The sequence below is a fragment of the Tinamus guttatus genome, unplaced genomic scaffold (genome assembly GCF_059628265.1).
Source record: "Tinamus guttatus ecotype Peru unplaced genomic scaffold, ASM5962826v1 Tinamus_guttatus_pri_ptg000332l, whole genome shotgun sequence".
Classification (NCBI taxonomy): domain Eukaryota; kingdom Metazoa; phylum Chordata; class Aves; order Tinamiformes; family Tinamidae; genus Tinamus; species Tinamus guttatus.
In genome coordinates, this window is record NW_028288866.1 from 2,061,593 (window position 1) to 2,076,629 (window position 15,037).

Here is a 15,037-nt window from a genome sequence, read left to right on the forward strand (position 1 = left end):
AGGGTCTCCATCCGGCCCTGCTCCTCCCGTCAGCTCCAGGGTCTCCATCCGGCCCTGCTCCTCCCGTCAGCTCCAGGGTCTCCATCCAGGGCTGCTCCTCCTGTCAGCTCCAGGGTCTCCATCCAGCCCTGCTCCTCCCGTCAGCTCCAGGGTCTCCATCCGGCCCTGCTCCTCCCGTCAGCTCCAGGGTCTCCATCCAGCCCTGCTCCTCCCGTCAGCTCCAGGGTCTCCATCCGGCCCTGCTCCTCCCGTCAGCTCCAGGGTCTCCATCCAGCCCTGCTCCTCCTGTCAGCTCCAGGGTCTCCATCCGGCCCTGCTCCTCCCGTCAGCTCCAGGGTCTCCATCCAGGGCTGCTCCTCCCGTCAGCTCCAGGGTCTCCATCTGGCCCTGCTCCTCCTGTCAGCTCCAGGGTCTCCATCTGGCCCTGCTCCTCCTGTCAGCTCCAGGGTCTCCATCCGGCTCTGCTCCTCCCGTCAGCTCCAGGGTCTCCATCCAGCCCTGCTCCTCCCGTCAGCTCCAGGGTCTCCATCCGGCCCTGCTCCTCCCGTCAGCTCCAGGGTCTCCATCCAGGGCTGCTCCTCCCGTCAGCTCCAGGGTCTCCATCCGGCCCTGCTCCTCCTGTCAGCTCCAGGGTCTCCATCCGGCCCTGCTCCTCCCGTCAGCTCCAGGGTCTCCATCCGGCCCTGCTCCTCCCGTCAGCTCCAGGGTCTCCATCCGGCCCTGCTCCTCCCATCAGCTCCAGGGTCTCCATCCAGCCCTGCTCCTCCCCTCCTGGGACACAGGGCGACGCTCGGAGCAGCGGAGCCTTTCGCAGCGCCCCGGCCCACGCGCGAGCTCCCGCCGCGACACCCGCTCCCGGCTCCGAGCGGAGCGCGCCGGGACCCGCCGGCCGGGAAGGGCTGATAACCCGGCATCCAAACACCCCCAGAACTCCTCTGACCAGATCGACTGTAGCTGCGAAACCACCAGCCTCCAGTCATCTGCAGATATGCACGCATATATATTGTGTGTATACATACGTTAACCACGTGTGATCCACCTGATAGCACGCGGCAAAGGCCGTGCCAAACCGCGGCTGCAGGAGGAGGAGGAGGAGGAAGGGGGGTTGCGTAAGGAGAATGTCCCCTCCAGCCCAGCGCAGAAATTGGCTCTGGCTACAGCTCCTGTGACCTGGCAGCCCCCTCTCATCCTGCTCTCTTTTTGCCCCAAAATTCGACTTTCTTTCCTCACAAATTCAAGCTCTGGAGACAGCGAAGGGGGGACATCGGGGCCACCACGGGGCAGGATGCAGGTGACATCTAGTGGGACCGGGCAGCAGTGCCGCCCCCACCACCCCAATCCCTGCGGGGGCCCCCCGAAACCCAAGCCCAGAGGCAAAGAGGACGCAGTGGGGACAGCCACAACCTCCGTCCTCTTTGGCTTGGGGGTCACTCAGGGTTATTTTTCCAGCTCTCAGCCCCACACTCGGGGTGACGGCCTCCCATGGGGTCTGTCCTGCCCGGCTTGTGAATCCCTCGCTGCAAATGGCAAGGGGGGAGAGGCCGCAGTTGCCCAAAGCCGAAGCGAAGATAAGCTGAGTTAGGTAATACATAACTAAAAAGCCCCAAATCGCGGTGATAGCAGCAGCCAGTGGATGATTGTGGCCGTTAGGATGCAGCTCGGGTGCGTTGGGTCTGATTTGGACAAGAAGCAGTGGGTTCTGCAGCACCCCAAAAGGACTTCTGCACTGCATTTAAAATTCCCCAGTGACGGTGGGGTCTTGCTGGAAGACGGTTTTTTTTGAGTTTCTTTTTAAGGCAAAGGCGGATTTAAAATAGCATTTGGCTTCCTCGGTGGTGACTTGGACGCTCCAAGGCCAGGAGGAGGAATTGGGAAGTGAGAGTGGCCACCAAGAAGCTGCTTTCTCTGCTCTGCTGCATCCAAACCGTCCCTTGGGCACCTCTGTGTCCACTCGCATATGGGTGCCCGGCTGGCAGGCATGGGACGAGGGATATACCCACTGCTGGCTGTGCTTTTGGAGCAAAAAAATGGGAAAAAAAAGGCATGGTGAATCTTGCATGATGCAAAGCCCCATTGCAAAGAGCCAGCTTGCACAAACTGCATGGATCAGGTTTGTTTTTTCAAATGTTTAATTTTATGTTCCTCCTTCCTGCTTTGTCATTCATTAGGGGCTTAACCAGACCAGGGCCAATGCGCGACGCTCGGCCGGGATCGTCCCACGGTGGCCGGAGCGGCGGCGCCGAGCCCGGAGCGGGGCCCTGCCGCACGGCGACGTCCTCTGGTTGGTGCCTCCTGCTCGCCCTTGCTGGGGATAACGCCTGCAGCCTTTAAGAAAACTGATTTCTTGCCAAAAACACTTACTCGGTGCATGCAGGGGAGCGGGGAAAGGGCCCCAGCTCGCGAGGCGTCTGCGTGCAGACGAACTTTGCTCATGCAAAGACTCAGCTGCACCCTTGTTTGCTCAAAGCGCGGCCCCAAAAACCTAAAAGGAGCAAAAATAGGGGAGTTAAAGCAAACATTTCCTTGTTCCTGCTTTTTCCTGGCTCATGGCAGGTTATTCCAAAGTCTGGGGGAGAATCTGGAGCGTTAAAATGAATGGTTAACTCCGTATCTGTCAGTGCCACCGGCTTGGACACGGGCAGCGCTTGTTGCCAGCGCTGATTGCTGTTCCCGGGAGCCGAGGCTTGGAAATTGGGCTCTTCTCCCAAAGAGCAGCTAGAGCTTTTCAGCGGACAAGGAGGGAGGGCCGCGGCGATCCCGGGGCCGGGATGCTCGGGACAGCTGGGGGAGCTCCTCGCCAAGCGCTCCGAGGCGGCCGGGCTCCGGGCCAGCCACTTCCCCTCTCCATCCCTCCCTGCCGAGATCATTTTCATGGCACTCCGGAGGGTCCGACCCAAGCGGCCTCTCTCCCTGGGCCATGGGGGGCACAAGGGGTTGCAAAGGAGCCGTGCCAAACGCATCCCCCCCAACCCCGCCTCGGGGAAGGGTGATTGACTCTCTGTGGGTCCAGTGGAGGAGGAGGAGGAGGAGGAGGGACGAAGGCGGGAGGGAGGAGGAGCCCGGGCCGGGGCTGCCCTGGGCGCAGGTGCCCATCGGGCTGGCGTCGGGGCTGCGCGATGCCGCGGGAGCGCACGCTGCGCCTGCAGGCGGGGAGCCGCATCGAGGCCCTGTGCGTGCTGGGCACCCGCATCGCCGCCGATGTCTACGGGTGAGTCGGGTGCCTCAACCCTCCCGCTCCCCGCACCGTCCTTCCCCTTCCCCTTCGCTTTTCCCCCTCTTCCTTAGCCTGCTCCTCCATTTCCTGACCATCATTTTTCCACCTGCTGCTCCCCATCCCCATGGGCCTGTTCCCAAGTCCCCGCGTCTCCTCGGATGCCCCGTTCCCATCCCAGCGGGCACCGCGGATGCTCCCCAGCCTCACCTCAAGGCTGGGAAAAGGGATCCCCTCCCATAACCGGGCTCCAGAACGCACCTCCCGGTGCAATTCCCGCTCTGCCGCGTGCGGCACGTCGCCTCACGGGGAGACCCGGCTCGGCGGGAGCCAAACGCGGCTCCCGCCGCGTCCAAGCGATTCCTTCCGCGCGGGGCTGCCCCTTGCTCGGAGCCTTCCCGCTATCCGCACCCCTTTGAGGCAGCCGGTGGCTTGGAGTCCGGCAATTCCCAGCCTGTGCCGTGGCAAAACCGCTCCTGAAAAGCCTCGCTGGCCTCATCCGGGAAGGAGCTGGGATCCTGAGTGCCGGCTGCCTCCGTCTCCGCGGGCCCCGGGAAGTGTCTGTGCGCTCCGAGCGCAGCCTGAGCTGGTCCCGGGCGGCGGATCCGCTTACCCCGGCGGCTCTGCTTGGGATAGTTGGCCCTCTGAGGAATAACGTAACGGGAAGCAGGGAGGAAAGAGCAGGGGACCGTAGGGCTGGCGGCAAGGCAGGGGAGGCAGCCCCGGGCAGCGAGAGGGAAGCAAGAGACAGGGCCCGGCGTATCCCGAAGGACATGGCAGGTCCGTGAACTCCACACGCACCAGGAAAACGGCCGCGGGCCAAGGGCTCCACCGGGAAACGCAGCTTCATCCCAGCAAGCCGGAGGCAGCACCGGTCCTAACCCGGCTGCTTCTGCACATCCCACCCTTGATGCTCAGGAAAACGGCAGCTTCTCCCAGGTCAAACCTCCTACCTGGTGGGACTGCCCCAAGCCCACGAGCGAGGAAAGCAAAGCAGTTTTGCACATGTAACGAAATGCAATTCACCATGCAAGAAATGCCCGGGCGGCCGGGGAGCGCTCAGGTTTCCTGATGCCGACGGGTGTTCTCGGGTGTCAGCCCAGATCTTGCAGACTGCAAGTGGTTCCCAAATTTAATAAGCCTGGAAACAAAGGGAAAAAAAGGGATGGGGAGCCAAGACAGAGCTGCTGAGCGGCTGGAGAAAAGCAAAGACCAGTGGTGGCGAGAGTGGTGCAATACTTGCTAATTGCTGATAGGACAAATTACGCCGAAATTCGCACTTCCTCTGGCAAAAGCTTTCAGCTTCATTGGAAACGCTCTTCAGATAAACTGTTGGGCAATGGGTTTGACTCGCTTTCCAAATAACCCCCAATACCTAAAATTCAACCCCCGCGAACAGAAGCGTTTGGAGGTTTTTGGAGGCTGGGCAGGCAGGAGGGAGCTGGTGCGGGGGCGCGGGGAGGCGCTGCGGGACCCAGCGCGTGGGCAGCGCCGGCGGCCCCCGCTCCCGTGCGCTGGGGACCGATGCTCCTCCGCGCAGAGCGGCGCCGCCCGGCGCGGCCTCCTTCAGCCTGCGGCACACGGAGGCCGTGGAGGTGGAGGTCGTCGCCGCGGAGCGAGCGGAGGCCGCCCCGGGGGACGGGGCGCAGCGATGGCCCCTGCGCAAGGGGACGGTGCTGAGGATCCGCATGAGCCAGGCCAGCGCCGAGGCCAACGACAACAAGGTGAGGAGCGGCGCGGCGGCGCGGGCGCCGCTCGGCCCCAGGCCCCGCGGCTCACGGGCCGCCGGCTGCTGCAGGTCACCGTGAGCTACTACGGGCAGGGAGGAGAAGCCATGGAGCGAGCCGGGCTCTTCCTCACGGGCATCGGTGAGCCTGAGCGCGAGCCCCACGCGGCGGCGCTCGTGACCCTTCTCGCCCCTTGCAAAAATGCCCCAGCGAGGCCGTTTCGGCCACGCCGCGGCCCTCCGAGCCACGGTGCTTGTCCCAACCCGGCCGCGGGGAGGCCTGAGCGGGGCCGTCTGCGTCCCCAGGGATCTCGCTGGACGTCGACGCCGATCGGGACGGAGTGGTGGAAGACAACAACCCGCACAAGGTACCCGAGAGGCCGGCGGGACGCTGGGCAGCGGGAGCGTCGCCCCGGCCGCCCGCCGAGCCGAGGCCGCTGCGTTTCCTTAGGCCACCTGGACATGGGGACCCGAGGGCCAGGGCGCCGTCCTGCTGGTGAACTGCGACCGGGAGAGCCCGCTGGCCGCCGCGCCGGACTGCGCCGACGAGCGCGTGTTCAACAAGGAGGGTAGGTGGCCCCGAGCGGCCCCAGCCCGGGCAGGGTGTTTGAATTGCCCTCGGGCAACAGGACAGCAAGGCCAGAGGTGATTTTTACAGTCTAAATCTCAGCTATAATCTAAATCTTAGGTTTTGCGGAGGGACCTTGCCATTTTAATGCACCTGCCTTGGGTCTCTGTGGGTTGGAATGGCTCCGTTTTGGCATCCCGTGATGGGGAGCTGCTTCAGTACTGGAGCCAGAGGGGAAAAACAGAAAGAAAAAACCCCGTGACGCCCGGGCCAGCTGGTTCTGCGATGCCAGGAATGGAGCTGTGGGAATAAAAAGGCGCCTTTCAAAGCCCGGGTATGAGCCCGGCCAGGCCTGGGCACTCGGCCAGCGCACGAGGAGACCGATCCCAACTGGGAGAGCTGGGGAGGAACCAGCCCATCCCAGCATGGAAATGGGGTGCCCAGCTCCAAGGGCAGCGGGGGGCCCAGGACACCCCCCCAGCAGCCCGGGCCCTGTTTCCACCCAGATCTGCTGGACATGTCTCGGATGGTCCTGAGGACCAGCGGCCCCCAGAAGCTGCCCCGCGGCTACGAGATCGTCCTCCACGTGGCCGCCTCGGACGCTGACAAAGTCGGCGTCTTCCACGTGCAGAGTGAGTCCCCGCGCCGCGCTCCATGCTCCGCTCCCCTTCCATCTCCGGCCTCGCTCTTTCCACGCTCACCCAGGGTGGGATCCTGGGCACGGGCAGTCTCCGCCTGCTTCCCTATGGATACGAGCTATAGCAAGATGCCTTGCGAATGCCATAGAAAAAAACAGCAATGTTGTGATATAAATCAGCAAGCCTGGAAGGGACAGGCGCAGCCCATCCATCCTTGGCTCCTGCGGGATGCAGGGAGCACTGGGACCATGAACCCGTCTGCCCCGGCCGAAACCCAAGCCGAGGGCGGCCTGGAGAGCCGGGAGTTGGGATGCCAGCGCATTCCAGCCGGATTGGCCGGGAAGGCACCCAAGAGCCGAGCGCGGCTCCGGTCCCAGCCCCTCATCCGACAGCCTGCGGGCCTTGCTGCTCCGAGCGGCTGCGGTCGGGGGCTGCCAGGGCTGATGCCCTGCAAAAAAAAAAAAAATAGGTCTTTCCATGTTGGAAAGGATTCGGGAAGCTTCACCCTCGCGCTGCGATTCCTACTTGGATGCTCCATCCGTGGGGGACGTGGGGCGGCCGGGCTGGTTTCAGGCCCTCGCCGACGGCCGGGGCGGCCGCGGTGCCGCGCGCGCCCAGCCGCCCCTCTCGTGCCCGTCGGCAGGTCCCTTCCTCGGGCAGCGCTACGTGCACGTCCTGGGCCGGCGGAAGCTCTTCCACGCCGTGCCGTACCCGGGCGGCCCCGCCGAGCTCGAGTTCTTCGTGGAGGGGCTGCGCTTCCCCGACGACGCCTTTCCCGGGCTCGTGTCCCTCCACGTCAGCCTCCTGGAGGCCCTGGTCGAGGTGCGGGCGGCGAAGGGACGGGGGAGGCGAAGGGAGAGGCCGCGCGGCCCCGGGGAGGGCGGTAAATGGAGACGGAGCAGCCGGCCCTGAGGAGAGGATAAAGCCAAGCGATTCCCTTGGCCAGGGCCGTTCCCGCCGGGATGCTCCGTGCAGGCGGGAGCCCTCGTCCTGCTGGCTGCGGTGGCGCGGGGAAAGCGCGGGGACGCCCAGGGACCCGGCACTGCGGAGCGGGTAACCCGTGTCCTCCCCGCAGGGCATCCCCGCGGCGCCCATCTTCACCGACACCGTGGCCTTCCGCGTGGCGCCGTGGATCATGACGCCCAACACGCTGCCGCCCGTGAGCGTCTTCGTGTGCAGGTAACGGCCGCAGGGGCCGGGCCGGCGCGGGCGGCCGCCCCCGGCGCCGCGGCCGCTTCCCTCCACCTCTCGCCCCGCCAGCGTCAAGGACAACTACCTCTTCCTCAAGGAGATGAAGGCCCTGGCGGCCAGGGCGGGCTGCGAGCTGCGCGTCTGCTACGGCTACATGAACCGCGGCGACCGCTGGATGCAGGTGCGGGGGCGCCCGGCCGGCGCGGAGCGGCCGCGTCGCGGCCCGCGGCCAACGCCGGCGCTTCCTCCCGGCTCCTGCAGGACGAGGTGGAGTTCGGCTACGTCCACGCGCCGCACAAGAGCTTCCCGGTGGTGCTGGACTCCCCCCGCGACGGAGGGCTGCGGGATTTCCCCATCAAGCAGCTGCTGGTGAGTGCGGGCCGGGCCGCTCGTACGGCCCCGGCGGCCGCGGGAGCCTCCGGTCCATGTTTAGCACCGGACGGGCCGGGAGGGAGCTCCCCGCTCTGCAAAAGAGGGTCTCGTGCCCCATGGTGGGGCAGGGGGGATTCCTGGGCACCGGGATTTTGAGGTGTGAGCTGCTTTTCCCTTCCTGGTGTCCCTCAATACGCTCCAACCCACGCGCAGGAGAGGGAAAGAAGGAGCCGGTTCCCGGCTCCGGAGATGCAGCCCACAACCCCGTAGGGCCGAACGCCGGGGGCAGCGTAGGAAGGGCACAGGGGAGGGCTGCCCAGGAGAGCAGTGACACAGGGACACGTCCCAGCCGAGCGCAGGGAATCCGAGTGCGGATGGAGCAGGGCTCCAAGGCCAAACCACAAACCGAGAGCCTTGGCCAGGCTGGAGTCCGGCCTGCAGCCGCGCCGGGTCACGCAGCCTTTGTCCAATGCGGTGACCTGAGGATCCCCACCGCGTTCCTTGTGTCCAGGACGGAAGGGAGCGGGGATGCTCGGGCAGCCGGGAGCTGCCTGACCCCACGGATGCAGCCAGGCCCAGCCGGCATCTCCCGCGGGGCCAGCGCGTGTCCCGAGATTCCCGGGCTCCGCGGGGCTCCGGCGCCCTTGGGACGCCCTCGCTCTGTCCCTCTTCCCCGGCGGTAACAGGAGAAGAGGCCGCGCGCTGGCATTCCCGCCTGGGCGGCTCGCGCCTTCGCCGCGTGCCGGCTCGGGGAAGGTTACGCGCTCTCGGGAATGTTGGTACACGTCTTTTATCGCCCTCAATGAGTACGTGCCGCCCCGGCTCGCCGGGCGGGTGGGAATAGCGCTGCTCTTCGCCTTCACAAGGAAGCCGAGCGGCTCCGCGTATCTGCCCTCTTTAGGAATTGCTTTGCTTCACATTTAAAGAAGCAATTTCAGCCTCTGGAGCTGCTAACGTATTATATTCCAATTTCCCGCTTTGAAGCCTCCCTTAATCCCCACTATCTGGATTTCCAATCTCATTTTCCAGCTAGGATGATTTAGCCAAACCCAGCACATCCACAGGGGCTCCTCTCCCGCAGCAAAAGCTCTAAGCGCCCGGGGCCCCGAGCGAAGGGGAAAGGGAACAGGGTGCGAATTAGCCCCTCGGGGTCCGTCTGGAATGGACAGGGTTTAGATGCTGCAAACCTGACCTGGAATGGGAGCAGGAAAAGAACTTGATAGTGGAAACGGCGCTGGCCGCACGGTTATTAACTGGAAATAGGTGCTGGGCCTGGACGGCACAAGGCTCCGCTGCTCCCCGCGTCCCCCCGCCGGAGCCGCCGGGCAGCCGGGATTTGCCCTGGAACAGGGATGGGATGGCAGAGCATCCCCACTGCCCCGGCTGTGTTTGCTCGGCATGAACGAGCTCTTTGTTCGCGGCTAGACCATAAGACAACAGAGCAAGGAAAACTCGGAGAAGTGCAGGGCGCAGAGGGGCCTGGTGGCTGCGAGCTCCGCCAAACACCCCTGATCAAAAGCAAATTGGGGGCTCCTCTTGGGTGTCCCTCCTCTTGCTGAGCCAGGGATGCTTTTCCTTAGAATCATAGAATCAGAGAATGCTTAGGGTTGGAAGGGACCTCTAGAGATCATCTAGTCCAACCCCCTGCACACGCAGGGTCACCTAGAGCACGTGGCACAGGACTGCGTCCAAGCGGGTTTGAAGATCTCCAGAGAAGGAGACTCCACAACTTCTCTGGGCAGCCTGTGCCAGTGCTCTGGCACCCTCACTGTCCTTGTCCGCATCCTTGCTGCTCCCACCTTGTCCGCATCCTTGCTGCTCCCACCTCTCCAGCACCAGGACGGCACGGAGCCTTCGGCACCTTTGGCTCCGTGAGCCTGCGCCGAGCGCTCCGTGCGCATCCCGGGATCCCGCCTTCCCTTTGCCGGGACGCGCAGGGCAGACGCAGGAGCTTCGCCTCCCGCAGAAGGGAAAACAGGGTCGCGTCGGGGCGCGGAGAGCCTGCGGGAATCCGCGTTAACTGGAGCATTCGGCTGGATGCCTCCTAAGGAAACACAACACTAACAAGTGAGATTTAATGAAAAAATAACAGCAGACACCCGATCTTGTTCAAGCAGCTGCACCACGTTGTTAGGAGCTTCAAAATCCAGCGGGATTAAATCCTAAAGAGCAGAGCCGATCTGCAGCTCCCCGCAGACGGCATTCGCGCCCTGGATCCCCACACAACTATCACAAAACTTCGTCCTCCTCTTGGCACCTGCCTCCGCCTCGTTAGTTCTTTCACGTTTTGGTCTAGAGCAGTCAAGCCTAGCACAGCCACAAGGGTTAACGACCTCGGCACGAGCAGCACCTTAAATCCCAGGTAGCCTAAGTCCACAAAATGAGGTTTAAATAGGATTGAAGCGAAGCAGAGCCCTTCGGGTGGCTCTTATTCCTCGGGCGGATTTACCCTCCGGGGCCGAGTTCAAGCTCTCCCTTGGCAGGAGCCACCTCGTGCACAGCTCGGAGGCTCCCCGGCCCCTAAATAATTAGCTTAACGGGGACACTTAGGCGCTGGCAGCGGATGCCGGAGAGATCCAGCCTGGCGCGGCGCTCCGGCTCCGTGCCCGGCATTTGCCACCTCCTACACCCGGCAGTGCCCGAGGCCTCCTGCTATCCACGCTAATGCCAGCGCTGCCTCTTTGTCTCCAGCGACTGGCCCGTGTCCAGGGGTGCCTTTTGCTCTCGATATTTTTACCCTCCGAGGCCAGCGCGAGGAAGGTTTTGCACATCCCGGTGTTTCCTTGATTTTCTGTTGCCGGAGAAGCTGCCGCGTTGCCAGCGGCTCTCACAGCTGCCAGGGCGCTCGGCGGGCACCAAAAGAGGCTCCTCATGGTCTGGGAGCTGGGGGTCTGCAAAGCCAAAGGGGCCCTGCTGCAACGGGAGACCCCACGCCGGGAGCCGGAGCTGCCCCGCGGACACCGCGGGATCCGCCCGGATTTGTGCCGGGAAGCGGGCGCATTCCCGGATGCGGCAGGCAGGGACAGATCCGGCCCGCAGGGGAGAAGAGCTCTGGAGCCGCCAGGGCCCCGGGCGCCGAGCGGGGCCGCTCCGCAGCCTCTTCCCGGGGCCATCCCAGCGTCGCTCCCGTTAGCGCCTGGAAAAGCCGCTCCGCACCGAAGCGCCGGCGGCAACGAACGCGTCCCCGAGGTCTGCGCGGCGCAGAGCGGGCCGGGACCCTCAGCCCTCCCGCTCTTCTTCCAGGGTCCGGATTTCGGCTACGTGAGCAGAGAGCCCCTGTTCGAGGACGTCACCAGCCTCGACTCGTTCGGCAACCTGGAGGTCAGCCCGCCGGTGACGGTCGGCGGCAAGGAATATCCCCTGGGGAGGATCCTCATCGGAAGCAGCTTTCCCACGTAAGTGAGATGAAGAATCTGCGAGTTTAGGGGCAAAAGAAGAGCAAAAATACCCTTAAATACCACACAAGAAGAAAAAACAATGTTAAAAGGCTTAATCAAGTTTGCAACATAGCCCCAGTGCTAAATTTCTGCCTTGACATTCGCTCCCTTCTCCACACCACCCCTCCTTCCCTTTAGTAATTGCACGGATATATGCACAACTTTTATTCTTTCTTTTTGGGGGCCATTTCGCCCCCAGAGCTGCAGGCAGGAGGATGACCAAGGTGGTGCGGGATTTCCTCTACGCGCAGCGGGTGCAGGCCCCCGTGGAGCTCTACTCCGACTGGCTGACCGTGGGCCACGTCGACGAGTTTGTCACCTTCGTGCCCACCAATGACGCCAAGGTAGGAGGGACCCGGCGCTGCTCCACAGCTCAAGCAGCCTCTCCACCCGGGAGACGGCTCGGGAAGTGGCTCCGCGCGCGGGCTGGGAACGGGTGCCCCGTGCAGCTGCACTTGCCAACGGCTCCGCGGGGCAGGCTGGATTCCTCCAAAAGGCACCTGCACAAAACAGAAAACCCCCAAAGTGACTAGTGGGACTCAAATCATAGAATCACAGAATCCTTAAGGTTGGCAGGGACCTCTCGAGGTCATCCAGTCCAACCCCCTGCACACCCAGGGTCACCTAGAGCACGTGGCACAGGGCTGCGTCCAAGCGGGTTTGAAGATCCCCAGAGACGGAGACTCAACAACGTCTCTGGGCAGCCTGTTCCAGGGCTCTGGCACCCTCAATGTTAAAATTTTTTCCTTAAGTTCCTGTGGAACTTTTAGTGCTTCAGTTTGTGGCCATTACCTCTAGTTCTGTCAGTGGCCACTAGTGAAAAGAGGCCGGCACCATCCTCCTCACTGCCTCCCTTGAGGTACTTAGTGACACTGCTCAGGTCCCCTCTCAGCCTTCTCTTCTCCAGGCTGAACAGGCCCAGCTCCCTCAGCCTCTCCTCATAGGGCAGATGTTCCAGGCCCCTGATCATCCTTGTGGCCCTGCACTGGACTCTCTCCAGCAGCTCCACATCCCTCTTGTCCTGTGGGGCCCAGAAAACTCGAAGCCCCCAGGGAAGGCCCCGTCGCGCGTCCCCCCGGGCTGGCCCTGGAGTGGCCACGGTCGCGGCTCCAGCTCCGAGCAGAGGCTCCCAGGGCCGCTCGCTGGGAGCGTCGCCAACGCCACAGGCCCCAGGGACGCCCCCGTTCCGCCCTCGGCGCCTTCCCCAGCGCGCGGGGAGCTCCGAGCGGCTCCTCTCCCCGTTCGCAGGGATTTCGGATGCTCATGGCCAGCCCCGCCGCGTGCTACCGGCTCTTCCGCGAGAAGCAGCAGGAGGGCCACGGCGAAGCCACCATGTTCAAGGGTAAGGGACAGCCCCGCGTGCAGCGGGGGGCCCAGGGTCAGAGCAGAGGCGTTTTCATCAGCCGGGAGGAATTTCCCGGCCTCCGACGGGGCGGGGGAACGTGCGGCTCCGTCCCGGAGCTCCAGGCCGGCTTTGATGTAGGAGGAGGCCGGCGGCGCCGGGCACGGAGCAGCCGGCGCGCGGGCGGGCGCCAGGACGCGCCTGGCCACCGCGTGGGCGCCGGGGACGGGCACGGGGACCTTTCCCTGCCCCTGCGCCGCCGTCCTTAACCCCGCGGGCCCTGACCGCCCGCCCGGCCCCCTCAGCTCTATTTCGAGCGGACAAGTGGGCCCGGCGGGATGAAGCCTCCGGCTCCTCCAAAGCGGCATCTCCTGAGCGCGGTTTGGCTTGGGGTGAAGCCCACCCGTCCGCACAGGCCAGGCCCCGGCGCCCGGGGTCTCGGGGTACATCCGTCCCCAGGCGAGGGGAGGCCGCGTGTCTCCCTGCCTGGTGACCAGCTCCTGGCGGGACGGCCGCTCCGACCTGCCCAGCTGGGAATGGAGGCGTGGAGAAACAGCAGCCAATTCCCTCAGGCAGGACTCCGAGCTGTCCAAGCGCCCCCAGGCCGGGCCGGGCGCTGAGGGATGTCCCCAGCGCCCGCTTTTCCCAGAGCTCCCTGTTGGGATTCCCAACGGCCTCAGCCGGAGCCGCATCCCAGCGCCTCCCTCCCTCCCGCGGCCAGGGAGACGCTGCTGGCGGCCACGTTCCCCTTCCCAACCGGGATCTGCGCTCGCAGGCTACACCGGGACGGACACCAAGCGGGTCACCATCAACAAGGTCCTCTCCAGCGACGCCCTGGTGCGACAGAACCAGTACGCGCAGGTGAGGGCGGGCGGCACCGGGAGCCCCGGAAAAGGCTGGCGCCGGGCCCGGCCTCAAGGCTCTGCCCTCCGCTGCCCAGCGCTGCATCGACTGGAACAGGGACATCCTCAAGAAGGAGCTGGGCTTGGCGGAGAGCGACATCGTCGACCTGCCGGCGCTCTTCAGGATGGACGGGGAGGGCAAGGCCACGGCCTACTTCCCCAACATGGTGAGCGCGGGGCCCTGCTCCGCGTGGGCTCTGCTGCACGGGTGTCCCTGCCCCAAGTGTGTCCCTGCTCCACATGTGTCCCTGCTCCATGGGTATCCCTGCTCCATGTGTGTCCCTGCTGCACAGGGTCCCCGCTCCACATGTGTCCCAGCCCCATGTGTGTCCCTGCTCTACGTGTGTCCAAGCTCCATGGGTGTCCCTGCTCCATGTGTGTCCCTGCTCCATGGGTATCCCTGTTCCATGTGTATCCCTGCTCCAAGTGTGTCCCTGCTCCATGTGTATCCCTGCTCCACATGTGTCTCTGCTCCCTGCTCCACATGTGTCCCTGCTCCACGGGTATCCCTGCTCCACGGGTATCCCTGTCCCATGTGTGTCCCTGCTCCACGGCCATCCCTGCTCCGCTCGCGGCCGATTCGGGCCGCGCTGCCGGGGGCTGCCGCAGGCCAGAGCCGCCGTCCCACACGGACACATGTCCGTGGTGAGAGCTGAAGCCTCCAGGCCGGCAGCTGCTGGGAGAAAAGGGAGGGTTTTTATTGCAGGATACGGTACCTTCACCGCATTCTTCACTTGGGGCTTTTTTAGTACATGAGCATTGTTGGGCCTGAGGTTTATTGGGACAAATCCCTTTTTCATGGTTAAAACGAAGCAGGGGTGCGAATCCTGCAGACGCGGCGGCTCTGGCAAGGGAGCGGGGCCGGCGCCGGCCGCGGCGCTCGTGTGCCCTAGCGCTGGGTGCGGAGGAGCCGCTGGCAGGGCTATCAAACCGCCCCTTCCCATCAGCAATGCACAGCCCACGGCTGTGACGGACGGCTACGCCGCCCCTGCCAGGACAGGCCACCTCCCTCTTCCAATGCGATCCCACAAATGTCCCACACAACCTTCCCGCGGGACTGTCCAAAGCGGCGGGACGCTCTCCCCCCAGCCAGCCCCCTTCTCCCCGCAAAGCGACGCCGCGTGGCTCAGAAAAGCCCCTGGCAACTCCAAGGAGCTCCGGGGCTGGCCGGAGCGGGGAGGTTCCGCAGGGGCAAACGGGGCCGTTGCTCGCGGCGCAGGTCAACATGGTCGTGCTCTCCCGCCACCTGGGCGTCCCCAAGCCGTTCGGGCCCGTCGTGGAGGGCGCGTGCTGCCTGGAGCAGCACGTGCGCTCCCTCCTGGAGCCGCTGGGCCTGGCCTGCAGCTTCATCGACGACGTCTCCTCCTACCACCAGCTCCTGGGCGAGGTGCACTGCGGCACCAACGTGCGCCGCCGGCCCTTCGCCTTCGCGTGGTGGCACACGGTGCCCTAGGCGGGCGCCCGGGGCTCGTGCGTGCTCCTGCCCTGCTCTTTTCCCTTCTTTTCCCTTCCTTTCTCCCCGCTTGCGATGTGCCTAACCGCGCTGCGCCAGGCGCTGGCGAGCGCCCTCCGTGTCACCGCCCTCCCCGCGGCGGCCGCAGAGCTGCAGCGGCTGGAAGGGAAAAAACACGGAGGAAAACGGAGACTTGT

General features: G+C 64.6%; 1 protein-coding gene across 1 annotated transcript; it reads left to right on the forward strand.

The window, feature by feature from the left end:
- The first annotated feature begins 3,114 nt into the window (after positions 1-3,114).
- On the forward strand, positions 3,115-14,847 carry LOC104567545 (protein-arginine deiminase type-2-like). Its single transcript, XM_088529612.1, has 16 exons — positions 3,115-3,208; positions 4,752-4,935; positions 5,010-5,079; positions 5,244-5,305; positions 5,389-5,506; positions 6,012-6,137; positions 6,787-6,965; positions 7,219-7,322; positions 7,404-7,515; positions 7,596-7,703; positions 10,950-11,101; positions 11,343-11,487; positions 12,392-12,485; positions 13,261-13,346; positions 13,426-13,554; positions 14,607-14,847. The coding sequence occupies exons 1-16, from the start codon at positions 3,117-3,119 to the stop codon at positions 14,838-14,840; spliced, it is 1,995 nt and encodes a 664-aa protein (XP_088385738.1). The 5' UTR covers positions 3,115-3,116; the 3' UTR covers positions 14,841-14,847.
- Positions 14,848-15,037: the final 190 nt, after the last annotated feature.